Source organism: Microdochium trichocladiopsis (assembly GCF_020744255.1).
Source record: "Microdochium trichocladiopsis strain MPI-CAGE-CH-0230 chromosome Unknown B0I36scaffold_8, whole genome shotgun sequence".
In the NCBI taxonomy this organism is placed as follows: domain Eukaryota; kingdom Fungi; phylum Ascomycota; class Sordariomycetes; order Xylariales; family Microdochiaceae; genus Microdochium; species Microdochium trichocladiopsis.
This window is the reverse complement of record NW_025763551.1, coordinates 472,385-499,624: the sequence shown is the minus strand read 5'-3', so window position 1 is coordinate 499,624 and position 27,240 is coordinate 472,385. Positions and strand designations below refer to the sequence as shown.

Below are 27,240 nucleotides of genomic sequence, written 5' to 3'. Positions count from 1 at the left end.
AGCGTCCTGCTGTCTCGCGAGTCTGAGTGCGCCCGAGGGAGCACGGAAATATACCGCAGCTAGCTTGAGACTTCTCAACATCTTCGCCGTTGAACCAGCGTTGTGCTCCATTGGCTAGATGAGGCGAGGGACCCCCCGGCCAGAGGACGACTTACACCGATCTAAAGGCTCCGCCTTTACACACAACTGCCCCACTCACTTCACTCACTCACCCCTTTCGACGGAGCCGACAAGCTTCGACACAACGCCAACAACCTAACAGCATCCAGCCAATCAACAGCGGAATATCAAGCCATTAGGAAATCCATAGCCAGCATCATGAGTTCGGAAGAGGAGGTTCTGTCTTGTCCTCCAGCTCCCGAGCTACTCGACGACCGCATCTGGGTTGATGGCTGCTGGGACTTCTTCCACCATGGCCATGCGGGTGCCATGCTTCAGGCTCGCCAACTGGGTACCGAGCTGTATGTCGGCATCCACTCGGACGAGTCTATTCTCGAGAACAAGGGTCCGACTGTCATGAACCTAGCCGAGCGGTAAATATCCCAGATCTTTGCCGACGCGCATAACCGAAACAGACATCTTGCTAATGCACGCCCATACTCTAGCATCTCTGCTGTAGATGCCTGTCGCTGGGTGACCAAGTCGGTCCCTCATGCCCCGTATGTCACACAGCTATCCTTCATCACGCATTTTGGGTGCAAGTACGTCGTCCACGGCGACGACATCACCTCGGACAGCAGCGGCGAGGACTGCTACCGCTTCGTCAAGGACGCTGGGCGCTTCAAGGTCGTCAAGCGCACGCCCAGCATCTCCACGACCGACCTCGTCGGCCGTATGCTCCTCTGCACCCGCACACACTTTATAAAGTCCCTGCAGCGTGTGCTCGCGGGCGAGGAAGGAAGCGGTACGCCCGAGGACAGGAAGAGCGAGGGCGAGGCCATGAAGGCCCGCATCGCACAGTACGCTACGGATGCCTCAGGGGTACAGCCTGGTGCCGACGTGTGGTTCTGGGCCGGCTCGCATGTTGCCCGCATCGAGGACAGCGAGGAGGAGGCTGGCAAGTTCGACCAGTTGATCAAGGGCGTCGGTCCCAAGCCGGGCCAAAGAGTCGTCTACGTCGACGGCGGCTTCGATCTCTTCTCCAGCGGACACATCGAGTTCCTGAGGCAGGTGTCAAAAGCAGAGGAGGAGCTCGCACGGTCTGAGGGCTGGTATGACGAGCAGGCTGTGAACGAGCGACTCGGCAAGGGCGAAGACTACCCACCGGCGTTTGTCGTTGCGGGTGTCCACGATGATCATGTGATCAACCACTGGAAGGGCGTCAACTATCCCATCATGAACATCTACGAGCGTGGTCTCTGCGTGTTGCAATGTCGGGTAAGTTGGTCCACTCACATTCAAAGGCTGAACGCGTCACTAACGAGGTTTTCCACGGCTAGTACGTCAATGCTGTCGTCTTTGGAGCTCCCTTTGCACCCACGAAACCCTACCTCTCCTCCATGCCATGGGGCACTCCCGATGCCGTCTACCACGGCCCCACCGCCTTCATTCCGCTGGCATACGACCCGTACACGGCAGTCAAGGAGATGGGCATCTTTCGGCAGGTCGGCAAGCACTCGTTCCAGGACGTCAATGCCGGTAACATTGTGGAGCGTATCATGAAGAGCCGAGCCATGTACGAGGAGCGGCAGCGCAAAAAGGGCGTCAAGGCTGAGGTCGAGGCGGCAGCGCGGGAGCGGGAGATTCTCGAAGAGGAGCAGCGAGTCAAGGAGGCCAAGATAGCCGCCGGCCAGCAATAAGTTGGTGGTCGCTTAGTGTCTCGTGGAAGGAAGTTGTTTATGTACATCTTTAAACAAGAATTGCATGGCGCTGGAGTGTTACTTTGGGTGGCCCTAGGAATGGCCAAGGCGATGAATAGCATAGATATCCGCCTTCAACAGGTAATGATTGAAAAACATGGACTTTTCGATTTGACAAAGCTTGAGAGCAAGTGTCCGGGCGAAAGTAATCACGGCCAAGTCGGCAATGCTTACACATCGTTCGAGATCGTGAGTCAATTGGAGAGAACTTTCCCCACACATTTGGGTCGTCGTGAAAGGGACCCTCACTTTCTCCGCACTCTGTTCCTGCGGAGAACATCGGGGATGCACTTTCTGACAGCGGGCGCACACCTGCTCTTCTCGACCTCTCGACACAACTGTATCCTTGAACTCATTTACATATAAGTACTGAAGTAATCTCCGCGCTATCCCAGGGACGCACTTACACACCAAGCCCGCGTGCAGAGCCATCCTCCTCCCGCGGATCAACTTCGAACAGCCCCTCAACAGCCGAAACAAAGGAGAAGAAGGAGGGGGTAACAATGTCCAGGATCATCCGCGTCGCGCTGCTGGTGCGGGACTACGACGAGGCAATTGCCTTCTACGTCGGCAAGATGGGCTTCACGCTGCTCGAGGACACCACCTTCCCCGCGAGCGAGGACGGCAAGACCCCGGCGCGCCGCTGGGTCGCCGTCCTCCCCGCGGGCGCGCCCCCAGGCTCGACCAACCTGGTTCTCGTCAAGGCGGCGACTGAGCAGCAGGTCGCTGCTGTGGGGAACCAGAGCGGTGGGAGGGTGTTTTTGTTTCTGGGCACGGGTACGTAGCCTTCTGGCCCTCTGTTTTTCTTGCCGTGCCTACATGGTGTACATGTTGTCGTTGTTTGCGCTACGACTGGGGGGAGCGACCTTTGGCAGATGGTTTACTGACGGGGGCTGGCACACAAAAGACGACTTTGACAGGGACTATAAGAAATACAGCGAGGCCGGATGCGAGTGGGTGCGCCCGCCGGTGAAGCAGCCGTACGGCACGGTGGCCGTGTTCAAGGACATCTACGGCAACATGTGGGACCTGATTGGGCCGGCGGAGGACAAGGACGAGGAGAGCGACGACAGATGATGCATGATTCTTGCGAGTGTCTTTGTTACAAGGAGGCGGGCTCATCTGCAAAATAGAGGGATCGGGCCGTTTGTCGTGGCAGATCTCTATTATCTGTTGGGGCGATGCTGCCAAACATGAGACATTGAGGACAACCGTTTTGTGTGTACAAGCATTGTGCAACACAGCGTGGGCAAAGCGGCAATGGTGGCACTAGGATTGATGTCGCAAGGGTGAACCCTGTTGCTCGCCAGGCTTGTTCTTGTTCATGTGTGAATTGAGTAGTAACAGCATGCAAAGTGATCTGTCGACAACCTCGACACATGTCGAGGAGATCGTCTCATGGATACATGATAGGCTCGGACAGATGCAGCCTGAGCGCCGAGGCAGACGAGGAGATACGAAAGCGCCATCGTAGCGAGTGCGTAACTCTTCGATAGGTGGCTGGAGCCCAGAGGGTGTGTGGGTAGGCGCCCACACGTCATGGGATTGCGAGTCCCCCCCGCCCCCTTGCCTGCTGCCAAGCTTCTTGGAAGTGCGCGGCCAAACCTCTCGGCCAGCGCCGAAGAGCGCGCTCACCAGAGCAAAGCAGGTTCAAAGGTGGTGCACGCCGGCGCCAGGGCAGGGCACGGAGCGGCACCTGGGCACTGCCGACGATAGCGACCAGGGCCAACAAAGAAACATTAGACGGGGTCCCCTACATCGTCTGCTCGCCCTCCCAAGCCCTGGATCTGCACCCTCTGATTTCCCATTGCCAACCTTCCCAACTCTCTGCTCTGCGTCTGGCTGTCCGCCAGCAACGACAGAGCGACAGGCGCTCTCCGTGATGGATGCGGGTGCCCCCGTCACGCCCGGGCGACCAGCTGCTCCTTTGGCCGCAGGGCCGGCTCCTTCAGCAGACGCCACCCGCACCACTGCCGGTGCTGCTGACAGGCCGCTCTCCACCCCGCTGCCCTTCCCAATCCGACCCACGACTGCGAGGACGCGCGGTTCCTCGATACGCCTGCGCCGCCTTACGTCCACCTCGCAAGCCTCAGACACACCAAACCCCGACGGGTACGGCAACGACGATGCTTTCAGTCTGCAACCTCTCACCCCCGGGCGCTTCGGCGAGGATGGCCCATCTCGTCTGCAGCCCCTCTCCCCGGCCGGCTCCCACCTGAGCCCCGATCTGCGCCATGTCACTTTTCTGCCTCAGATCCCGGGCGACCGCAACAGCGCGCCAGGCCTGTCCAGCATGAGTAATATACCGGCTGGCTTGAGGACAGCACAGCCCAGCACGAGTACTAGGCAGGACGACAAACATAAGCGCAAGGAGCGCATGGCCATGTTCGGCCGCCACCGTCTCTGGCCAGGACCAAGCGACGACGCGGACAAAGCAGGCGACACCACGCAGCAGCCCCTGGAGAACAAAGGCGATCACAGCACCATGGACAACAACAAACGGTGGGGCCAGCGGGCTTCCCTGCCACTAAATGGCGAGAATGACTACGATGCGGACATTGTCGATATGCTCGACGTTCTAGGTAAGCATGGTCGTCCCCCTCGACCACGTCGCCCCGGCGTTCAGCGTCGGACAACGAGCCAAGATGCTGACGGATGATTGCCATGCAGACCCCGAGGTTTCGACCATGTCCTCCATCACAAACGTCCAGAACTCGCTCTTTGTGCCGTCACTAGGCCGGTTCGTGAACAGGCGTCCAGCCTTCAACCTCACACCCTATCCCAGGAGCCCAGAGTCGCCAGCCCGTGACGACGACGAGGATGAAGAAGAATCGGACCACAGCCCGGTGGACAAGCCCGCGCGGGGTTTCAAGGAAGAAGGTGGTGCTGATGTCGCGAGACACAAGAAGACACTTGGCACGGCAAAGGAGCTGCCTCCCCTGCCACTTCCCATTGAGCGCCTACCCAGTGTCCTCACGGCGAACCACTTCGCCGTCCGTCCCAGCGACACGTCGTTGGCCACTTGGACGGATGAGGATCTGGCTGACCTCAACGACCATGTCAGACACATGCTGCACTCCAGGAGATCGAAGGTCGGCCGCAGGCTGCGCGCCTTTGGCCAGTATGTGAGCAGGCCGATGGGCTTCTTTGTCACGCTCTATGCCTCGATCATCATATTACTCGGCACGGCCTGGGTTGTGTTCCTTATCGGCTGGATCTCTGTTGGGGACGAGCAGTCTATTGTGATTGGCACCATCAATCTTGCCCTGGTGACGCTGTTCTCGCTGGTCGGGATCGGGTTGATACCATGGCGAGCTGTGGACACGTATCACATGATCTACATCGTGCGGCTGGAACATATTGCTCGCAAAAGGTTACAGGCCGCAGGCGCCACCGACACCGCCAGCAATACACACGCAGCGACAGAATCAACCGTGCGCATTGTGGTGGAGAACGCCGATGGCAATGGTGGTGGCCGTGTGACTGCGGATCTCGAGTCCGGCCGGGACCGGAAAGGCGTCAACGCTGACGACCTGGCCTCGGCGCTGAACCTGCAGCAACGCAACTCGCTCGAGCACCACCAGGCCTGCTTCGCCAAGTCGCACACATTCTACAAGCCTCGCGATTCTGAGACGCACCACGCCTTCCCTGTGCGCCTGCTCATCGCAATCGTAATCCTTCTCGACGGCAACTCGGTCTTCCAGCTCGCCCTGGCGCTCTGCACGTGGACGATCCGCTACCGGTCGCGTCCCATGAGCCTGACTGTCAGCCTGCTGTGCTGCGCGATGGCATGCAACATTTCGGCCGCGATCCTCATCTCGATCGGGGACCGGCGGACGCGCAAGAAGGATGCCGTGGAGCGGATGTGGCGCCAGGAGCTCACGCGAGAGGCCATTCGGCGGAAGGAGAAGAAGATCAAGGCAGAGGAGGACAAGAGACGGATACAGCTAGAGAGGGTAAAAGAGGAAGAAGAGTATGGCGGAAGAACGAGCTCGCAGTGGTTGAGGAAGTCATTAGATGTTGTGAGGGGGAGGGAGATATCCGTTGTCGTTTAAGCCGGTCGACCGGAATGCATTTATTAGCGTGGCGAAGTCATTGCCAAGATCAATTGGCACCAATACATAATTCTTTGATTTTTTTCATCGGCTTGTCGGAAGCACGCATGTATCGGACTCTTGCTGGTGGCTTACCGTGCACTCTTGTCATGCAGCCGCTGGACAGAAAGGAGCTTGGGCCAGGTGCCGAGGAGCATGGACCACATCTTATCGACGCCCGGGTCAAGGCAGCCCTGGAGGGAGGAGAAGCTCGGGCCATTTAGGGGGGTTGTTCTGGAAGAAGCAAGGGGTTGCGTCGATCACTTCTCTGCAGGAGAGAGTCATGTCGATCTGCCACGAACGCGCTGCAGGATCACGAAGGTTTCTTTGAGTTCGTACGAACAGATCCTGAAGTCGTCACTGGCATGTCAACTCGTGTTTTCCTTGCGCATGTTTCTGGGGTTGCGGTGCTGCCTGTCCATGAGACTTGCTGGACCCAGCACTTGGGTGACAGGTTCTCGGGATGGTCTGTGCTCGCCTTCTAGAAGCCTTCGAGAGGGGCACGGCCGCAGTGGCAGGCGGGAGCAAGCTCCTTCGCCGCCGCCGCCCCCCTCCCCATTTACGTAGCATGTCGATTGGGGTGGCGGCACCGTGGCGAGCACATGCCCTGCCTGCCTCTGGACCCAAGGCTGCCTGACGCAGACTGTGCTGGGACTTTGAGTTTGGGTAGTGCGTGCAGGCGGGAGGAGGTGCAAACAATGTGGGGTCTAGGCAATGCAATGGGGGACGAGCTCTCGTCAGGAGTAGGTAAAGTATGGCATGTCTGGTCTGGACGGCCTGGGCGCTGATATCATAAGGCGTTGCACTCAATGCTTGCGCGCCCCCCGCTCCCTCCCTCCTCTGTCAATCCCAATCCCGGCTGGCCCCTTCTTGTCTGGTCTGGTCTCGTCTGGTCTCCTGCTGGTCTGCAGTCCGGCAGTTCACAATCCTCGTCTCATCCTGTCCGTCATTTTCTCCAGTGCTGGCCTGCCGGCGCTTGACTTTGAGCACGACTTTGCAGCCCAACCACGCACCACGCACGACAGGCACGAGAGCACCCTCAACCTCCGGCCCCGGCACGACCTCCCACTAGTCTGCCATCAGCTCCTCTTCACCGTGTGAGCACCCGCCCAAAGCTTCTGGTGTGTGCACGCCCCGCCTGTCGGAGGGCACTGCCGTGAGTCTCTGGAGCCTCAGCTCCAACTCTAGCTCGCAACCTCGCAGCGGAGAGCTCTCCCTCCAGGGCACTCCTGCTCCACGCTCCGCTTCCTCCTTCTTGTCCTTTCTCCCCCACACACACATCCCAACACTCATCCCGACTCCTTCCAACACGCCGCCAGAGCCTTCACGTGCTTGCATCTCTCTCGATTACCGCCAAGCCGCCTCACGAGAGCTCTACAGTCAACCGAGCCCCGACCCGGCCAGAAAGCTCTGCCCTTGAGCTCTTGCCCCCGCCTTGACCAGTGCAGAGTAAGTCACGAAGCATCATTTCGTCCCTTCTCCGTCCCATCAGTTCGGGATCGGGCTCTCTTTTCGAGGTCTGTCGCCCAAGCATTCTTGTCTGTTCACTTCGAACCCCCTATCCAGCATCCCTGCACGTTCTTGACTGCCTAGGCCAGACGAGCTCCGCGACCGGCCTTTCGTCATCGAGCCAGAAGTTACCGACCTTGCCAGCTCAGCCCAGAGTCTTCACTTGGTCAATGGCCTTGTCTGCAAACCCAAGCTACCTCTCATATTCTGCAAAGATTCTTGCATTTAGCAGATAATCAGCCATCACGGTCAAAAAGTTATATCTACCCACGCCACTGTCGAGGAGCTAGTCACAAAGAGGTGTGCCAGCTTGACCATTGAAGGCGTGGATGACGAGGACGAGGCAATCTTTTGGCGGAGATCCAGCCTGCCTTGCCCGCTCTGCTCCTCGTCAAGCTGCCGACGGGGTCTATCCAAATCGAGAGCAAATCCTCCACTTTCCTTGCATCGTGGATACAGCCTAGTGGCCGGTATTGCCCATGATCTCGTAGCAGTCTGCCGTATTCACGATTTCTTGCTCTGAAGTCTCTTGTGTTTCCACTTTCACCCCATTTTGTTTCTTCGAAGGCTTCTAACAAGATCAAAACGGGTAGACGTCTGAGGATAAGCCATTGAAAATACCCACGCACATACCTGACCACGTACACTTCCGACACGGGTCGAAGCCATGGCTGGACCGACATTCACGAGCCCATTCGGCAATGCAAACCCATTCGGAGGTGACCCCGGCCGATCAGACATGGGAAGACCCTCGGGTGGAGGCTTGGGCAACTTGGCTGAAGAGGAGGAGCAGGACACAATTGCCTCGCCTATTAGTGGCCACTTCAACGCGAGCTCGCCATTCGGCGGCCCCTTTGGCGGCAACGAGGGCTCCCACGATGGACCGCCATCATCCTCTCGGATACCCCCGAACCCAGACTCATACCCAGCGCAGTACAACTTTGGACGCCGCACATCAGTCTCTGCAGAATCATTGAAGCCTACGGCCGATGCTAATGACAATTGGACCCCGCCTTCATACCCAAAGAGCCCCGAGCAGCTGGAGCGTCTGAAGAAGGCGATTCAGGGAAACTTCCTTTTTAGCCACTTGGATGATGAGCAGAGCAACCAGATCCTCGGAGCTCTCCAGGAAAAGCCAATTCCGGCCAAGGATATCAAGGTAAGTCAACAAGTGCAGAACGAGGCACAGCGTTAAGGGTATCACACGCCTGACACCAGAATGCATGCTGACGATTGTAAATAGGTCATCACTCAGGGCGATGCTGGTGACTATTTCTACGTCGTAGAGAAGGGCTCCTTCGATGTATACGTCAACCCAGCCGGCACAGTCGAACCAGGTCCCGACGGCATGGGCAACAAAGTGGGCACAATCGAGGCTGGTGGCTCTTTTGGCGAGCTCGCACTCATGTACAATGCCCCGCGTGCCGCTACTGTCATATCCGCTGAAGCACAATGCACGCTTTGGGCTGTTGAGCGAGTGACCTTCCGCCGCATCCTCCTGGAGTCGACTTTTGCCCGGCGGCGGCTGTATGAGGATTTCTTGGAGGGCGTGCCGATTCTCTCGACCCTTACGCCATACGAACGATCCAAGATCGCCGATGCGCTCGAGACGCTGAAGTTCCCTGCCGGATCTGCCATCATCAAGGAGGGCGATGCGGCCGATTCATTCTACCTGCTGGAGGAAGGCGAGGCTGACGCATTCAAGGAGGGCAGTGATAACTCTGTCAAGCACTACCAGAAGGGCGACTACTTTGGCGAGCTCGCCCTGCTCAATGATGCACCACGAGCAGCCAGCGTCGTCTGTGCTACCGATGTCAAGGTTGCGACATTGGGCAAGGAAGCTTTTGCCAGATTGCTCGGACCGATCAAGGGAATCCTGAGGAGAACCAAGTACGAGGGCGTCAAGTCTGGTGTTGAGGATGTCGATCCCCTGCACCCAGGCAATTAAGTGTGGCGGTGTGTGTTGTTACTTTCAAAATCCTCAACCGGGGGGGACGAAGCGTGGGAGAAGTGGCCGCGCGCAAGTCACGACGGAAACAAGACGGCGTTCAAAGGCATTAGTAGAAAGTACCCTCGTTTCTGTTTGGTCTTTTATTATTGATACTAGTACGGCTCATGAATTGAACGTGGACATCACTGCATGATCTTATAGGCTTTGTTTGGAGAGCTGGAATGTGAACTCTCGATGCAGAATGAGAATGGTATCATGCTAATCACCGACTTAAAGTCTCGTGCTTTGCGGACATAGTCTTTATTCACCAGATGCCTGGGGCCTGGGGGGCCCATTTGTCCCATGCAAAACGCACACACATAACTGCAACTGGCCATCGACTTTCAATCCTGCTGCTGCCGCCGCCGCGCATCCAAGACCTGCCTCCTCAGCTGATCCGCCGCGAGCTCCGTCTCGAGCACCTTGCCGACGCCCCGGCGCCACGTCTCGTTGAGGCTGCGGAGCTCCTCGCCGACCTGGTCCTGCTGCCTCCTGCGGTCGAGGTTGACGAGGTCCATCTCGCGCTTCGTGTCGGCCAGGTCGCGCTCCAGGGCCTGGAGCTCGGCCTCGAGGTGCCAGTTGCCCACGAGCCAGGCGTTCTTGCCGTAGCTGTCGAGCAGGTGCAGGTGCGTGGTGCGCGAGGTGAGGTAGGTGTTTGCCGTGTAGGCCCTGCCTAGCCGGGCTTGGAGGGTGTCTTTAATTTTGCTGTTGTTGGCCGCCTCGTCTACTTCGTCTTCGTCGTCGTCGTCGTCGACCTCGTACCGTGACAGGTCGATTGCTTTGAGGGGCTGTTTTGTGGCGATCCGGTCGAGCTCGGCGAGCATTGTGGGCGTGAAGGAAGGCTCGCGCAAGGGCGGTAGTAATGATGATGATGTGGTGTTGGTGGTGTTGGAGGAGGAGGATTCTGTGCTAGAAGAGGCGAGCTCGGCGTCTATGAGGGCTTGGGCGGCCGCGCGGTCTTCTGGGCTTGGTTCGGGGTCGATGTCTGTTTGGGGGAGGGTTTGTTAGAGAAGTACACCTTGGGTGAATGGAGTTCGTGGTGGAAATCTTGAAGGTGGGCGGGGGAAGGGAGGGGTTGGAAACGTACATGGCAAAGACTCGTGGACTGTTGTGCGGAATGACATTGTTGCTTGTGTGTGTTTCTGGCCTCGTACGCTGGCGCGACGGGTTTGTCGGGTTCGTGATGACCGTGATGGGAGGAGGCACGAGTTGCGGCAGGTCGTCCTGGGGATCGATATTTGTCCGGGCTGGCAATTGTTGGGGGGAGATCGTACGTGTGTGTGTCGAAACAGACGAAAACCCGCCACTGGGCGTATACAGAACAGTTGTTGGACGGCAATGATTGTTCGTAGATTGTCGGGTTGGTGTTGTCTTTGAGCGACGACTTCAATTCGCATGCGATCCTGGCGCATCGCGACTTGCTCGACGCACAGCGCCCCGGTCGCATCGCAGAGCAGGCTTATCGATAGGCGGCATGCACCCTTGCCTGAAGCTCCAAAGCTTGGGGCCGTCTCGGGGGCCTGGGCTGGTGCAGTCCAGGGTAGGTAGGCTACGGGATGCTGTAGCGCCGCTTATGACGATGTGACAACGGCATCCCTGCCAGACTGCAGGCGCCTACGTACGTGCCTGACGTGAATGGGCCCAGCCGAAGCTGCCGGCAGTTACAACTTGGCAGCTGACAATTCAAAGGTTCTCGAGCTTGATACTCGTGGTGTCGGAGCAACCACGAACCTTCTCCTCAGGCAGCCCTCCACGTGAATACATCTCATGCCCCATGACTGAAGCCTGGTCTCAGCATCCCGGTCTGTCAGGCGACCATCATCATCATCATTCAAAGTCTTTTGTAGCTCGATCCCGACGCATCGCATATCATTAGACTCGTGCTGCTCGAGTCAAACTACGACCGCCCCCACGACTCAGATATCGGCCCCGCAGCCTTTCCATATATCCTGCCCTGGCCCAACATCGCTCTCGAGCTCAATCATCGTTGCCCTTTGGAGGATGATATCTCTGTAACCTCGTGTAGAGATGCCTCCATCTGAATCAAGCGGCCCTGGTCGGCAGCTTCGGACATCAGTCCTTCCCTTCTTCGTCCTCCTCATTACTGCTGTAACATTTTTCTCTTATAATCTACTTTTCATCGAAACTGGGGAAACAGAGTCACTGTGGACCTTTGACCATGCTCGCCAAGACAGTGGAGACGAATACCTCCTTGGCGTGGGCAAGGCCGACATCACTGGGTAGGATGACAGCATGAATGTATTCACACGTGGGACTACCGCTGATCAGAATGCAGGCCTTGTGTCGAGCTCAACTTCATGGGCTATGCAGACCCGAACCAGGTCGGGACCGGATTGCGGCAGAGACTCTACTCGAGAGCATTCATCGTTGCTGATCCAACTAACCCAAGTGACCGCTTCGTCTACCTGGTTCTGGATACTCAGTCTGGGGATACAGCGGTCCGCTATGGCATTTTAGAGGGCCTCAGGGAACTAGGGAGCAGCTACGCAGACTATGGTCATCACAATCTCGCCGTCACAGGAACGCACTCCCACTCCGGACCAGGCGCCTGGCTAAATTACCTACTTCCCCAAATCACTAGCAAAGGATTCGACCAACAAAGCTATCGTGCGATAGTGGAAGGCGCTCTCTTGTCGATCAGGCGGGCGCACGAATCTCTCGCGCCTGGGCACTTGACTGTTGGCACAACCAAGGTCTTTGGCGCCAATATCAACCGAAGTCTCTTTGCTTACTTGGCGAATCCAGCACAGGAACGTGCCAAGTACAACATCAGCTCAGAAGATGACGGCTCTGTCGAAAAGGACCTGACATTGCTCAAGTTCCAACGCTCCTCGGATGGAAAGAATATTGGCGTCTTGACGTGGTTCCCTACCCACGGCACTTCTATGTTGGGTAATAACACGATAGTCACTGGCGACAACAAAGGTGTGGCCGCGACTCTGTTTGAGAAGAGCCTCCACGGCGATGCCTCTGCGGCAGACGGGTTTGTCGCCGGGTTTTCGCAAGCCAATGTCGGCGATACCAGTCCGAACGTACTTGGTGCCTGGTGCGAAGATGGATCAGGCAAGATGTGCTCGTTTGAAAACAGCACTTGTAGCGACGGCCGATCGCAGAAATGTCACGCGAGAGGACCATTCTTCACTGAGGATGATGAAGGCACCAGCTCCTGCTATGAGATAGGCAGGAGACAATTCGAGCCGGCCAGGCGACTGTATGACAACATGAGTCACCACGGATCGCCCGTCAGGGGAAATTGGGTCAAGTCTTTCCACACATTCCACAATATGTCCTACTTTGAATTCAGCCTTCCGAATGGCACGACAGTCAGTACTTGCCCAGCCGCTCTGGGCTACTCCTTTGCGGCAGGCACTTCGGATGGGCCGGGCGCCTTTGACTTTACACAGCACGATGGGAATCCTAACAACACATCACCAGTATGGAAGGTCGTCTCGGGAGCCCTCAAGGAGCCGACCCAGGAGCAGATCTCGTGTCACTACCCGAAACCCATTCTTCTTGATGTCGGGGAAGTATTCAGTCCGTATCAGTGGACACCAAATGTCGTTGATGTTCAGGTATTTCGCGTTGGCCAGTTTGTCATTATTGTCAGCCCCGGAGAAGCGACCACTATGGCAGGGCGACGCTGGAAAGAGGCTGTTGGTGCCGAGGCTACTCTCCTCCGGCATGATTCTCATGCAAAGGAGCCTGTCGTGGTGATTGGAGGTCCGGCGAATAGCTACACCCACTACATCACCACCGAGGAGGAGTACAGCATCCAGCGCTACGAGGGTGCTAGCACACTATACGGGCCGCACACGCTTGCGGCCTACATCAACGTGACACTTTCATATGTCAGCAGCCTTGGATCGTCGAGCCATACCACGCCGCCGCCGCCGCGCGGGCCAGAACCACCAAACAATAGCAACCGCAGCTTGAACTTTATCTCGCCCGTGGTTCAGGACTCGGCACCGCTGTTCAAGAGTTTTGGAGATGTGCTAGAGGATGTCGAGCCGAGCTACAAGAGGGGGAGGAAGGTCACGGTCCGATTCGTCGGTGCAAACCCGCGAAACAATCTGCGTCTGGAAGAGAATTACGCCGTCGTAGAAATGCTTCACCTCGACTCTGAGCCAAGTACTTCTTCTGACATGGAGGGAACGGATGAGGACGAGCTGCGCCGCGGAAAAACACTGGCCAGGGCTGGAAGTCATCATGCCAGGACGGCTCACCAGGGATGGGATGTCGTTCGTGATGATAGCGACTGGCATCTCGTCTTTCGATGGACACGCACCAATGGGCTGCTGGGTCACAGCGAGGTCGAGGTCACATGGGAAACTGAGCCGTGGGTCGAGCCCGGGAGATACCGAATCAGATACTTTGGAGATGCAAAGGGCCTTTTTGGGGGGATCACGGCGTTTGAGGGCGTGAGTGGGGAGTTTCTGATTACACAGTAGACTGGATACCCAGATAGAGCACTTTCCGTCTCACAATGTCTTCTTGCCGTTCCCCTTTCTGACTCTAGGGCGCTTTCCATCGTGGATGCGACTCAGCCCCCTCCTTTCTTGCTGTCTAGCTCCCCGCGCTGGGAGCTCAGATCACAATACCCTTCATGCGACACGAAGTGTCCTTGGCGGACATTTCGCGATAAAAGCTTTTCTCAAAGCAATTATGTAAAGACTGGCAATATTGTGGAAATGCTTCTCGGCCGCGACTAGATGAAGGCGCGAGGGTATGTCATACAGAGAGAGAGAGCACTAAATGCTAGCCTCGCAAGTGCCCATCCTCTAATACCAATAAACGAGGAAAAGAGTATTATGGACGTCATGTTCTTCTTCCGCGGAGAGGGTTTCTCACGAGATGGAGGCTGTGTACACACACCCACACACGAACGGGGGATCCTTGGGGCAGGACTACCATTTCATGCCAATCTTGCTCAGCCATCAATCAACCCAACAATGTTTGGGTGAAACACGCTTGCAATCTATCTGTGGTGCAGCAAGCCGAGACAGAAGACCAAAAAGAGACATCGCCAGTTGCTGTTGGGGTAATGTGCTCTAGCGGCGTGCTAGGACATGCGAGAGGTGTGCCGACGAGATTGGGAAGGATTGATCCGTGTAAAAAAGCACCGCCGCCCGCCCGCGATCGTGAGATGGGAAATGGGGCACAGATCGGAGCTAGACACATCTGGCCTGGGCAGAGAGCAGACAGGCTGGCAAAAAGCTGGGAGAAAGCAGGCAGGCACGTGCAAAAGGCATGTTTGAGGTTGAAAGAGGCGGTGCGGGCGAGAGGTTCATGCAGCGAGGGGGGGTCTCTGGTCGGTCTCCATACAAGAGTGCTGAAACACACCAGCGGAGAATGGGTTTGTGTGTTTTGAGCTGGTGCCAGACAGCCGGGGGGCTGGTTGCGGATTGGCCCCCATACAATAGGGTACTTTGGCCAGCCCTGGACATGGTCTGCACATCATTCACGACGTCTGGAGTTGTCAGGGATGCTTCAGGTCCGCGGCTTCGGCGCCCCCCTTGCGAGAGAGGTGGTGCGAGAAGGTTTTCTTGATGTTGTTGCTCACAGCGCGCGGGGACAAGATTCGACAAGAGACCCTGTGCCTGCCCAGGCGAGGCGAGTGGTGCCCACAGCGGTTGAGGCGCACCTGCCAAGCTTGATTGTGCATGACCACCGCTGCTAGCTGCCGATCTCGTCCCTGACATTGATTGAGTTGCAGCATCCATTCTTTTTAGCCTCTGCTGTCAAAGCCCTATTGCGCCTCAGCCCAACGGTATTCCTCCCATCTGTTAGACGGACGGGCGCTCTGGTCCTCCAACCTCCGCTCAGGCCGCCCGCAGCCATCCAAACATCGGGCATGGCGCTGCACCGCAGATTGCCTGCCCACTCCTCGCTCCAGCATATCGAGATGCCGCCGCCGCCGCCTGATGACGTCCAAGATCTTCCACGGACGGACAACGACGAGGCACCCACATTCGTCGAGCGCAACAATGGCCAGTCTCAGTCTCTTTCGTCGGTGGCCACAGCGCTCGCACCTTGTTATGCAACCAGAGATATACTATAGTCGCCCTCCTGAAACCGCAGTCCTTAAGAGTGAGCGGTAAAGCCGGTGGTGGGAAGAAATATTACTGTCAGTCGCAGTGCCTGGCTTGCTCCCGATCGGCCGACCAGCTCGCTGGTCCAGTACGCAGGCCGCCTCGACAGACCCTGGCTGGCGGCAGTTTATGCTTGTGCCGGCGACCCTGCAACAGCGCGGCTGCTCCATCGGGAAAGACTCCAGAACCATGGCCTCCCCTGATTGGCCGTCTGGCCCCTTGGCTCTCTGCGTCAAGTGCAAGCGGAGACTCTATTTGAAGCCGTAGGTAGCACACGTGGTGGAGATGGCGACAGCCTGCGGCACGCAGCCACCTCCGTCTTCTGCGTGCTTTCTTGCGGCCATCCCTGCCCTTGCCGGGTCGTGACACACGAAGCCTGCCGTCGATCCGGCCAGGTCGGAGGCTCACTGTTTCTATTTCTCCGAGGCTCAAAAGCCTTAATCGGTGGATGTACATGGGGCCCTGCTGTCTGGGCACCCAATGAGCATCTGAGGGTGCCTGAGCATCTTCAACATCCGCTTGGGCATGGATAGTCTACTTGGCCATCGTTCGGGCGTCTGCCCACATCCAGATGGAGCTCGCAGGGTTGAGCCGCAGGTTTACAAGCACTGACACTGCTGAGTCCAAGCGACCTGCCTGTCAGAAGAAACAGAACTGACGATATGTGCCCCGGCCCCTGCACTGATCTTTGTCGAGCCTGCTTTTACTTAAGTCGGTCCCTGCCTTGCTTCAGTTCAGCATCTTGCCTGGTGTTCCTCAGCATCGTCACTTTCAAGACGGCCCAGTTTCTTTACGATTTCCTGTTTCTTTTTTTGCTTATCCTTCGCGGTCCACTGTGTGGTCTCGTCACTTCTGTCTCTTACCGAACAGGTGCTTTGGTCACCTATTGCATTCCCTCTTTTTCTCGGCCTAGCAGGACTACCCCGTCTTCACTCGTCTAACGCATACGCATCACACGCCCTTGACTTCTTACGTTCAACATGCTCTTCTCCAAGAAAAACACCTCGGCCGTTGCCGTGGCTTACTTGCTTGCTCACGTGGGCGAAGCTCGCAATATTCCCATTCGCCGGGAGGCCGCGGCTTACCCAACCATCGCCCCTCCTACGACCAATGTCACTTCGTCATCTCTCCTTGTCAACTCGGCTAGTTCGAGTGTTCCCGTAGAGACCTGTAAGTACTATTTTGATGATGGTTGTATCTGCCAAAATCCACCTTGTCTTGGATACTGACCATTTCCTCCAAGTGTCTGTGTCTCTCTCATCTGCAGCGGCCGTCGCCTCCAGCTCCTCGTCTGCGTCCTCTGGACTCACAACGTCCAGCGTAGAAGCTGCCGGCACCACCACACCGGCCTATTCAACACTCTCGATCCCGTCTGTTGCTGGAAGTGGCGCCTCTGTCTCGGCCGCTTCTTCGCTCAGTGTATCGGAGTCGGTCTCCCGCCTTGCCTCGTCTTCGGTCTCTGTCGCCGCGACGTCGTCCAGCGTCGCCCCGATCGGCGGTTCCAGCTCCTCGGCTTTTGCGTCTTTCTCACTGCCGCCTGTTGGAGCCAGCTCGTCCGCATCGGCCTCTGCGTCGGCCTCTGTTGCGTCGGCTTCTGCTTCAGCCTCTGCTTCAGCCTCTGCTTCAGCCTCTGTTGCATCGGCCTCTAGTTCAGCTTCTGTTGCGTCAGCCTCTACATCCGCCTCTGTTGCGTCGGCCTCTACTTCAGCCTCTGTTGCTTCAGCTTCTAGTTCGGCCTCCGTCGCATCCGCCTCTAGTTCAGCCTCTGTTGCGTCGGCCTCTGCTTCGGCCTCTGTTGCTTCAGCCTCTGCATCAGAATCTGCGTCCGTTTCCGAGGCGGCATCGGCCTCCAGCTTGGCCTCCGTCTCTGGGTCGGCCAGCTCTACCTTTTCCTTGCCTCCTATCGGTGCTCCCATCACCGCAACCTACCCCGTCATTGCTGCTCCGTCCAGCTCGGCTAGCCTCAGCGTCAATGTCTCCGCTGCGAGCTCCTCGGGCATCGTAGCCAGCTCCTCGACCCTTGCCGTGGCTATCTCTGGCTCATCTAGCGCTACTCTCTCTGTGCCTAGTGCCAACGCTTCTGTGTCGAGCGCCAGCCTCTCTGTCCCGACTGCCAGCTCCGTCGGCACTCTGGCCAGCTCTTCCACAGTGTCAGCAGCATTGACTGGCTCGTCTAGCTCGGTCCTTGCCGCTGCTTCCAGCTCAGCATTGGCAACGATCTCTGTTCCTGGAAACTTGACCGTCACCGCCCCCCCGATCGGCGACTCCATCCCCACAACCTACCCCGTCATCCAGGTTCCGTCCGGCTCCAGCAATGTGAGCCTTTCGGTCCCTAGTGGCAGCTCCTCCGTTGTTGTGGCTGCGTCCTCTACGCTTCCTGTCAGTGCCACTGGCTCTTCAAGCTCCAGCGTCCTTGCTGCTGCCAGCTCCAGCTCAGTGGCTGCTTCTAGTTCCAGCTTCCTTGTTGCCTCCAGCTCTGGCAACGTGACTGCCGGAGCCAGCAACACTCGGACCGTTCCTGCATTCCCTACTATCACACCAATCCTGCCTCCTTTCGCCAACTCGTCCACGACCGCGGCTGGCGCCGGCTTGACCACTCTGACCATCACAGCCACCACCGTGGACACCATCATCTCTTGCGCCCCAGAGATCACCAACTGCCCAGCCGCGACCGAGACCTCTCTGATTTCCGCGTTGCCTTCTGACGCTGTCACAACCATCTTGGTCACAAGTGTCATTGGCGTCACGACTACAGTCTGCCCTGTCAGCGAGGCTCCCGCCATCTCCTCTTCTGTCATGGCTTCCTTGACTGCTACCCACATTGCAACTGTGACCGTTCCCGCCTCGGTCCCAGCTGCCACCCCCGGCAACGGCGAGCTCACTCTCGGTACCAGCTCCACGGCTCCTGTTGCCGGCAGCCCCGACGCCACCGTTGTTGCCCCCCCTGTTGCTTCCACACACATCGTCACGATCACAATGCCTGATCAGTCCGTCGTAACAAGCACCCAAGTCGTCCATGTTCCGGTCACGTCTACTGTGTATGTGACAATCACCGGAGTTGGCTCAATCCCCACCACCATCAGTCAGGTCGTCACCTTCACCCCTACTGCCCCGCCCCCGGCTGCCACTACGGCCATTGAATCGGGCCAGGATGGCCAGATCACCACCAAGATTGTCAGCCAAACCACCAGCATTCACCAGACTGTTGTCGTGACCGTCACTGCCGGTGGTGAGAACACAGGCAGCCCTATCGTCTCGACTGTTACCATGACGCTCGAGGTACCCACTGTCCACCCGACTTCTATTGTTCCCTCAGCTGTCCCCATCGGTGGCGCTGTGCCTCCCATGGTGACCACAATTACTGAGGCCATCACCGTCACTGCTACTGCTACCGAGACGGCCACGGTGACCTCTATCTCTACCGTCACTGCCAACCCTGCAGAGTGCGTCGCCGCCACTGTCACCGCCAATCCCGCGGAGTGTGTTGCCACTACCGTCACTGCCAACCCTTCGGAATGTGTTGCCACTACCGAGACGGCCACAGTGACCTTTGTCTCTTCCGTCACCGCGCCTCCTGCGGCCACCACAGCTCCGGCCACAGAACGTCATGGCAAGAAACCCAAGAAGCATGCCCTTGATGCTCGCGCTCGGGGAGCCTATTAAGCTGGTGAAAGTCTGAATGGCTCCAGCTCCGGCTGGGCTGCTGACTGCTCAACGAGGCCGGCAATGTACCACGTCTTTGCTTTTCCCTTTTCAGGTCACTCACTTAACGCGTTACGGTCTGGGGTTGGTTCTGGTATGGGCCTGGAGCCTTGTTTTGTGGGCGATATTTCTCAAGTTCAATAGTTGCAGGTTCTCAAGAGGAGTCCGGCTCGACATCATGTATGAATTTGGTTGACCCAGGTACAAACGGCGCAGGTGGAACATTACTGTATTTTGTAGCACAATGAATATCGGTCCACACCGAGATAGCTTGCCGCTGCATGCTAAATATAGTGCGTGAACATGTAAAACGGGTTCCCGCGCGATGACTGTCATGGAATGGGCCTGCTAGGTAAGTCAAGAGCGTGAGGAACGAAAGCTTGGAATTTGCGATTGCACCAGAATAGCCAGAGTCTGTCAATTGTCTTATGGCTTTGAGCCTCTTTCCGTGGTCTCTATAGGGCCTTGGGATTGGGAAGTGCGTCAATTAAACGCAAAACGGGTGCGAGGGCAACCTTATTGTTAGAGATATGGGCTTGCCAACATTGGAAGTTCGGCACTGAACATGGTGGAAGTGAAGTGATCAGACTGGAACTAGGACAGAGAAAACCAGGTCAGGAGCTTCCTTTGCCCACCTGATTGTGGGTTTCAAGCCGTTTTAGTAGCTTATCCCAATCCACGCTGAAGTCGATGGAAGACCCCGAAGGTAAGTCTGTCAAGGCTGTGATTTGTCGCGGTAGTCCAGTCTCTCTGAGGATGAAGCTCGAAGTGGACCACCATTTTCAGCAAGACTCACTGTGGAAACTGGCGAGTTGTTTGATTATTCGACACTTCCGATCATTTGCCCTTGGCCTCAGAATTGGCATAGACAAAGACAATTGAGAGTGCTTGTGCGTTACTAACTCAATACTTGTCAACTTCTTGTCACTGTGCCACGGTGGTGGGGCAGAGCCTCGAGCTGTCCCGCTAAACCGCTTTTGGGGCGGGACCCCTGCTGTTGAAGGCCGCTTGAGCTCCGCGAAATGGCAGGAGCAAGGGGCAAGCCAGTGGGCGCGTTCAGGAACAACGTCCAGCCAGGACGTCAACCGTCACTTTGTTTCTACACTCCCATCGCACCCTCGACAACACGCCGGGACGCACCACTGCCTGTCTTTTCCGCGCCGTCGACACGACACGAGGCAGCCTGCCCAGACTAGAGGATTGGTCACGGTCGCCGCCCATCAACCATCTTCAAGCCCCGTGCACCCCGAACGAGAAACTTGGGGGAAGCTGGCGTCAAGGTGGCAGTGGAGCTGCCAGAGTACCACACACGACAACCGCACCTCCACGACAATTGTGAGCAGCCACGCCCGCTGCTGCGAACATACGGCGAACCGCTAGGCGCAGCCAAGTCAGCTCACCACAAACATATCTCTCTCTGTGGACAGACCCCAACGAGACACCCACCGCTTTGCTGCCAGGTCCAGGCTCCAGACCGCCTGGCCCTAACACCCTCAAAAGCAACCCTTCGCCATGACAGACTCCCTCCACAATGCGCCGATAGTGCTCGACAACGGGTCGGGGACGATCCGCGCAGGCTTTGCGGGCGACGACTTGCCAAAATGTTACTTCCCGTCGTTTGTCGGCCGGCCCAAGCATCTCCGCGTGCTTGCGGGCGCACTCGAAGGGGAGGTCTTTATTGGCCAGAAGGCGGCCTCCGAGCTCAGGGGCTTGCTCAAGATCCGATACCCGCTCGAGCATGGCATCGTCACGGACTGGGACGACATGGAGAAGATCTGGGAATATGTGTACAGCGAAGGACTCAAGACGATGAGCGAGGAGGTAAGATTGGGAGACACTCCGATGACTGTGTTGGTTTGCTCGAGGACAACGAACTGACAGAGGATTGCCTGCAGCACCCGGTCTTGTTAACAGAGCCGCCGCTCAACCCAAGATCACACCGAGATACTGCTGCACAGATCCTCTTTGAGACATTCAACGTGCCCGCTCTCTACACATCGATTCAAGCAGTCCTCTCTTTATACGCCAGTGGCCGTACCACTGGATGTGTGCTAGACTCGGGAGATGGTGTGTCGCACGCCGTTCCGGTATACGAAGGCTTCGCCATCCCCTCGTCCATCCGGCGTATCGACGTTGCGGGTCGCGACGTGACTGAGCACCTTCAGACACTGCTGCGGAAGAGCGGCTACATTTTCCACACCTCCGCCGAGAAGGAGGTCGTCCGGCTCATCAAGGAGTCCGTATCATATGTGGCGCTCAACCCCAAGCAGGAGGAGAAAGACTGGGCCAGCAGCAAGCTCGAGCAGGGCAAGTCTGCCGAGTATACGTTACCTGACGGCAACAAGCTACGCATCGGCCAGGAGCGGTTCCGCGCGCCAGAGATCCTGTTCGACCCCGAGATCATTGGCCTCGAGTACCCCGGCATCCAACAGATTGTGACCGATTCGATCAACAGGACCGATCTGGACCTGCGCAAGGCTCTGTATGCCAACATTGTGCTATCGGGTGGCAGCACGCTCACCAAGGGCTTTGGTGACCGCCTGCTGAGCGAAGTCAAGCGGCTGGCGGTGAAGGACATGCGCATCAAGATCTTTGCGCCGCCGGAGAGGAAGTACTCGACTTGGATAGGAGGCAGTATCCTTGCTGGCCTTAGCACGTTCAGAAAGGTATGTATTCTGTACAGTGAATTGTGGTTATGCTCACCATGTCCACCGAAGCTAATTACGAACACTTTGCAGATGTGGGTCAGCATCGACGACTGGCACGAGAACCCGGACATTATTCACACCAAATTGACGTGAGCGGTTGTGCGTGTGCAACCCGGATACTTCTAGTTCAACTTGTGCATATATCATTGATCGTTGGGGAGCGGAGGGGGAAGGTGTGTCACGTCAGCCGAGAAGGTGAACGAGGTGAGGATGCTGGGAGTGTAGAGGGGAAGGGCGAAGAAAAAAGACACACAAAAAGAAATGCTTCTAGAGTGGAACGAGTTATCTAGATTAATGATACCCAGGAGTTGCCAGCGTTTTGTTCTGCCTCTGACTGCAATCCTGGCACGCGTTGCGCGTCCCTGCACCTGTTCTCTTCTCCGGTTCTATAAATCATCAGCAGGAAAGGTGACCGGTTGTTGTTGTTGTTGTCCACAGGCACTGTAGTATCAGTAGTCGCCATCGTTACTATACAGATATGTACACATGCCTCCCCGTGTACATCCACTCAATGACAGTCTATTTACCTCAGAGCCCCTCGGCAGATTTGGTGCCGCCCGACAGCTCGAGCGTTCCTAGATGTGAAGTGATGGTAGGCTCTACACCGACTCCCGTTGACGGTCCACTCAAAGAGAGTCAAAGTCGAGATCAGAGCCTGTTTTCTCACACGTAGAAAATGAGGTCGCCCGCGAATTTTGAGATGGGGCGAAACAGGATGGCAGGGGGGGTCTGCCTTTTTCCGTAGGGTACACACTCCCTTGATCCATATTTATGCTTCATTTACACGGAAGGAAGCAGGTTGTTCCGTGTGTTCTAATCACAGGTGTGGTCTAGACTAGGGCCATTTTCGGGGCTGGGATTTGGGAGGGAGGCATCGCAGGTAGGCATGGGCGTGCCTTACCAACGAGCGTACATATTAAGCGTGGGTGTGGTGTTTGGGTTTGACGCATAAATGGCCGTGGGGAGATTGTAGATGACCACGTTGCCGTTGCGGGAAAATGTTGGTGATCAAACTACGGACATAGTCCGCAGTCTCAGGCCATACAGGGACATATTCCGGGTTTCACTGTGTCAATGACAACTTGGCTTCAGTGCATGTTGCTTTGGGTGTACATGGTACTGTTCTGGGCACTTTTGACATCACGCAAATCACAGGAAACGAGGTCAGATTGTATGTTTATGTCTCATGATTGTATTGTATTGGTACAATAAGCGAAAAATTCAAAGTGGTATCTTGGGGGTTGGGTATATCCGTCCGTTAAAAACAACAAATCCGATCGCTACCAGAATAAAATTCACCAGATGACAAAAATTGACAAGAGAAGAAGCAGTGAAATGAACACCACCCGCCATTTGCGTGCCTCTCGGAAAAGATTGAGCTGCAATGCAAATGCCCCGGAATCTGCCAGCCAGGGATGAGCGGGGGGGTATAATCGTCTGCACCGTAAAGGATCTCTCGCAGTGGAGCTTTGTCTCTGAGGCCCCAATGATGATTGTGTGTCGCTGTGCTTTGTAAATGTGATGATGTGGGGAATGAGATGAAAATCCAAAAGCAACTTTTCCGTCGTTCCTTGCTCCTTTGTGCCGCTGATGTTTGGTTACCCGAGTTCAAGAAGTCAACCCGAGGGCATTATTGTGTCGTCATTGTGAATAAGAGAGAAGAGTGTCATGATCCGCTGCGCCGTGCTGAGGAATAATCAAAGGCAATAAATGCAAAAAGAGGCTTGTTTCTCAGTCCTTTGAGAAACGCTCTAGTGCTTGCTGCCGAGGCTCAGACGGGCAAAGAATCCGGAGCGGACGCTGGAGGAGCTGGTGGAGGAGCGGTGGCTCGAGGCATCGCTGCCCTTGCGGACGGGCACGCTGTCGACGGTAGCCTTGGAGTAGGCATTGCCGGCGCCGCCACGGCCGACGTGGCCACGCAGCTTCTGCTCGCGAGCGGACTGGCGGGCGTACTCCTCGTCAAAGGAGATGATGGGGCGCTCAGCCTTGGCGTGGGCGTTGCCAGCACCGCCGCGGCCCGAGTAGAAGCGGGCAGAGGTCGGGGGCATGGGCTTCACAGTGGAGGTGACGCCCGAGGCAGGCGTGGTGACGGGGGCACGGAAGTGGTTACCAGCACCGCCACGGCCGGCGTGGATGAAGGCGTCCTTGGCCACGGTGGGGTGAGGCTCGTTGATGGTGTAGCGAGGCATTGTTGTAGATGAGGTTGTGTGAGAGTGGTGGTGGTTTGTGGTGTTGATGGTTGTTGTTGTTTGTTGTAGGTATGTATGAGTATGTGTGTGTGTGTGTGTGTAAGTGGTGGTTACTCTGTTGATGGGCAGGCGTGTAAGTGGGCGATCAGGTACAGGCCAGCTCGGGGCAGGAACGATGGTCTAATATAGCCGTGGCAGTCACGGCAGGAGGAGGCCACACCACCTGAGCCAAGAATAAAACATTTGCAGCCAAGGATTTGCAACCGTCTCGTGCCACGGACAGATTCTTTTCTGCGGGCCGGGCGTGGATGCAAATCCGGGGCGGTGATGGCGTGTGCGTGTTTTGGTGCTGGCGCCACGGGCATTCATCAGCCGGCGTCGAAGGTTCCCGCAACGTGACCACCAGAGACCGCCAGAGCCCGCCAGAGACCTGGGCAGGGAGCGAAAAAACCTTGTGCAAAAAAACACTTGCGGCGCCGCAGTGGGCCCGGGCTGGTGGAATCCGGGGTAGCAGGACCGTCGAGGCAGGCGCGTGACGGCGACGGCGGGCCCGGCCCTGGCAAGCTTTTAGGTAACACATTGCTGTGCCGAGCCACTACACACCACTCGAGCCCATCACGCGGGCCTCACATTACCTAACGTTTACCCCATCATTTGCACTCCCCTGCCAACCGCTCCAAAGCACGCAACCAACACACGATGCATTGACCGAGCTGGCGTGTTCCAGTGTCGCAGTGTGCTGGCTGGCCGGCTGCACCCCTCGCGTCTCCGCGGGTGTCGCCATTATTGTCTCTCCTCGTCATTGTCTCGCAACATTGCACAACAATCAGAGCATCATCAACAACATGACCGTCAGCGCTGACGACATCGGCACCTGCCCAGCTGGGCTCAGCACTCGGCTTCAGCGCATCTCATGGCACCAGCCAGCGTCCACGGCGGTGCCGAGAGGGCGAGCTGGCCGCAGAGCCTCATTCACAGCCGCCGCGTGTGCATACCCAAGACGGCATAGCAAAACCTTGCAGGTCCAGTCATTCCAAGGATTTTTCAGCCAGTGGCACCATCTGGCAGCGTGCTGTGGTGCCCCCGGGCCCGCGCATTGGTTGCGCTACTCTAATTAGTTGCCCTAACTCCTCACGCCCAGCTTGCGCCTGGCCGGCGTCGCGGCTTCGGGCACTATTTTCCTTGACGCCTGCAGCCTGTGGACCAATAGCAGTGCTTGCTGAGGCCATATGACTACTGTCTGCGCGCGCTGGCGGTCGCCCCCTCTCGCGCCCGCGAGATCTGGCACCTGCGAGATCCCATCCGCGCCAGGCCCCTGGGTCAGGGCGCACACCGGCGCCGTCCGCCCTGCTGCAGGCCGCCCAGGCTCGGTCACCTGCGGCATAGCTGGGCAACAGCTTTCACTGCCATTGTGAATGCAGTAGACGGATTTAGGGGCGAGGTCGGTCTGCTGGAGCGAATGACGCCGTGGAAGGCGAGAGAGGACGTGCTTCCATGTCAGGCACACACACACACCTTGGTCATGCCGCCATCGCCGTTGTCGCACCTTGATGACACAGCAAGGCGCCTCCTCGACGGCAGTGACCTTCTTCGCCTCCTGGCCAAGATTTCTTTCGGTGACGAAGTGTGTGACTCAACACCGCCAGGGCCGAAGATCGCCTGGAGTGGCTGCCGTTCAATCGCTGAGAGCCTGCCACAGACTGGTCTCGCGCACGTCTCAGCCCTTGCCCACAATGCTCTTTGGCAGGGGCGGCACAGAACAGGGAAGGAGGGGGAGGAGCAAAAAAAAAAAGCTCAGTGACCCCTCGCCACCCCTGTCCGGTGCCTGCAGCAAGCGGCCGTGGACAAGCGCCAAGTCAGTCTAGAAACCTGGGGAACCTCGTCACAAGGGCGGGAAAAAATGACGACAGAAACTCGTGCTCTTGCCCAATCCCTGCTGCCCCTGCCCACTGCCCCCTGGGCATTGGCCTGGACCTAACCAAGCAAATGACAAAGAAAGCTCGGAACCAGATGCATCAAAACGGGACAGCTGACCAGCCAAACTTTTTCCGCTGTTTGTGGCCCAGCCCCAGGCGACACGGCGGACGCCGACATTGGACGCTGCCGCCTACCTGTGTGCACTGCACGGGGTCAATGCGGATCCTACATCACTGATCAATGCCACTTGGCGCGCTCGAGATGATTGGCAAAAAACATGTCGTGTCATGTGTCTATGGCTTGGACCTCGTGGCAAGTCTGCGCACAGCAGGCCAATCCGATTTTTCGATGCAGCGCGGCAGCCTGCTATTATGTCCATAGCACATGCGAGATCAGCGCCGATGATTCGTCTAGCAGGTGTTCTAGGACTGCATGTCCGTAAATCTCCCAACTGCAAGCAAGTACTGACCTTGCTCGCCCATGTGCCGTGCCGTGCGGAGGTTTGCTTATTTACGGGCAGGCTATCCACGCGGGGCGTTTACTGCAGTGCACGAAGTGTAATGTGTCGATCAAATAGCTGCATGGGGATTCCCAGCAGCAGGCACAACTCCCGATTTGGCCTCAACCAGGGAAATGCCGTTGTAGTGGTTGGGCAGCTCTGACAAGTGAAGGCGTTCATTTCCTAGCATCCCGCTAGTCTCTTCTCAGCTGTCCATAGTCTTCTCGACATACTCGTCATATCTCACAGGAAACAAGCTGGGCCTCTGCCATTCTCTTGCGTCTCTGGTGTGTGTAAGACACCTCCAAGGTTGCTCGACAGCTATATCAAAGGAAAAGTCCATGGCCAGGGACGTGATTCGAAAATGGACATGGCCGGCTTAACCCAGTTCTAGATCTGGAAACCACCAGAGTCAACTTGGCACTTCTGCATCCGACATAAAATCAATGGCATACGCACACGCACACGCAGAGACACAGACACACACACATATTCACGCCCACACGTACGCATAGGTGGAGAACTGATTGTTTGTTGGTATATACAAGGTCTATATATTACGTCAGAACCAGAGCCCGGTCCTCTCAAACAAGTTAAACTGTGAGCAAGACCAAACTCCTTCCAGGAAAACAAGCGTTATGCGCGTCGAACCCTCGCGCGCCC

At 57.0% G+C, this 27,240-nt stretch overlaps 10 protein-coding genes across 10 annotated transcripts; 7 read left to right on the top strand and 3 right to left on the bottom strand.

Annotated features, from left to right (window-relative positions):
* Positions 1 to 318: 318 nt before the first annotated feature.
* B0I36DRAFT_365483 (phosphoethanolamine cytidylyltransferase-like protein) lies at positions 319 to 1,799 on the top strand (the record flags this gene model as incomplete). Its single annotated transcript, XM_046159144.1, has 3 exons — positions 319 to 533; positions 606 to 1,377; positions 1,440 to 1,799. The coding sequence occupies 3 exons, from the start codon at positions 319 to 321 to the stop codon at positions 1,797 to 1,799; spliced, it is 1,347 nt and encodes a 448-aa protein (XP_046009037.1).
* Positions 1,800 to 2,362: 563 nt separating this feature from the next.
* Positions 2,363 to 2,936, top strand: B0I36DRAFT_365482 (glyoxalase/bleomycin resistance protein/dioxygenase; the record flags this gene model as incomplete). The annotated part of the gene is made up of 2 exons (XM_046159143.1): positions 2,363 to 2,636; positions 2,767 to 2,936. 2 exons carry the CDS (start codon positions 2,363 to 2,365, stop codon positions 2,934 to 2,936), a joined length of 444 nt encoding a protein of 147 aa, XP_046009036.1.
* A 599-nt stretch (positions 2,937 to 3,535) lies between these two features.
* On the top strand, positions 3,536 to 6,000 carry B0I36DRAFT_386211 (uncharacterized protein). Its single transcript, XM_046161099.1, has 2 exons — positions 3,536 to 4,441; positions 4,530 to 6,000. Exons 1-2 carry the CDS (start codon positions 3,742 to 3,744, stop codon positions 5,912 to 5,914), a joined length of 2,085 nt encoding a protein of 694 aa, XP_046009035.1. The 5' UTR covers positions 3,536 to 3,741; the 3' UTR covers positions 5,915 to 6,000.
* A 2,129-nt stretch (positions 6,001 to 8,129) lies between these two features.
* Positions 8,130 to 9,410, top strand: B0I36DRAFT_375853 (cyclic nucleotide-binding-like protein; the record flags this gene model as incomplete). The annotated part of the gene is made up of 2 exons (XM_046160403.1): positions 8,130 to 8,621; positions 8,706 to 9,410. 2 exons carry the CDS (start codon positions 8,130 to 8,132, stop codon positions 9,408 to 9,410), a joined length of 1,197 nt encoding a protein of 398 aa, XP_046009034.1.
* A 386-nt stretch (positions 9,411 to 9,796) lies between these two features.
* B0I36DRAFT_365479 (Pre-mRNA-splicing factor SPF27) lies at positions 9,797 to 10,576 on the bottom strand (the record flags this gene model as incomplete). The annotated part of the gene is made up of 2 exons (XM_046159142.1): positions 9,797 to 10,437; positions 10,540 to 10,576. 2 exons carry the CDS (start codon positions 10,574 to 10,576, stop codon positions 9,797 to 9,799), a joined length of 678 nt encoding a protein of 225 aa, XP_046009033.1.
* Positions 10,577 to 11,129: 553 nt separating this feature from the next.
* B0I36DRAFT_386208 (Neutral/alkaline nonlysosomal ceramidase) lies at positions 11,130 to 14,387 on the top strand. The gene is made up of 2 exons (XM_046161098.1): positions 11,130 to 11,692; positions 11,749 to 14,387. The coding sequence occupies exons 1-2, from the start codon at positions 11,481 to 11,483 to the stop codon at positions 13,919 to 13,921; spliced, it is 2,385 nt and encodes a 794-aa protein (XP_046009032.1). The 5' UTR covers positions 11,130 to 11,480; the 3' UTR covers positions 13,922 to 14,387.
* Positions 14,388 to 16,911: 2,524 nt separating this feature from the next.
* Positions 16,912 to 17,478, bottom strand: B0I36DRAFT_365477 (uncharacterized protein; the record flags this gene model as incomplete). Its single annotated transcript, XM_046159141.1, has 1 exon — positions 16,912 to 17,478. One exon carries the CDS (start codon positions 17,476 to 17,478, stop codon positions 16,912 to 16,914), a length of 567 nt encoding a protein of 188 aa, XP_046009031.1.
* A 2,858-nt stretch (positions 17,479 to 20,336) lies between these two features.
* Positions 20,337 to 22,335, top strand: B0I36DRAFT_386205 (centractin). The gene is made up of 3 exons (XM_046161097.1): positions 20,337 to 21,085; positions 21,160 to 21,930; positions 22,003 to 22,335. Exons 1-3 carry the CDS (start codon positions 20,777 to 20,779, stop codon positions 22,063 to 22,065), a joined length of 1,143 nt encoding a protein of 380 aa, XP_046009030.1. The 5' UTR covers positions 20,337 to 20,776; the 3' UTR covers positions 22,066 to 22,335.
* Positions 22,336 to 23,723: 1,388 nt separating this feature from the next.
* Positions 23,724 to 24,161, bottom strand: B0I36DRAFT_351772 (uncharacterized protein; the record flags this gene model as incomplete). Its single annotated transcript, XM_046157045.1, has 1 exon — positions 23,724 to 24,161. One exon carries the CDS (start codon positions 24,159 to 24,161, stop codon positions 23,724 to 23,726), a length of 438 nt encoding a protein of 145 aa, XP_046009029.1.
* A 1,842-nt stretch (positions 24,162 to 26,003) lies between these two features.
* On the top strand, positions 26,004 to 26,455 carry B0I36DRAFT_329188 (uncharacterized protein). Its single transcript, XM_046154691.1, has one exon. The coding sequence runs from the start codon at positions 26,148 to 26,150 to the stop codon at positions 26,313 to 26,315; it is 168 nt and encodes a 55-aa protein (XP_046009028.1). The 5' UTR covers positions 26,004 to 26,147; the 3' UTR covers positions 26,316 to 26,455.
* Positions 26,456 to 27,240: the final 785 nt, after the last annotated feature.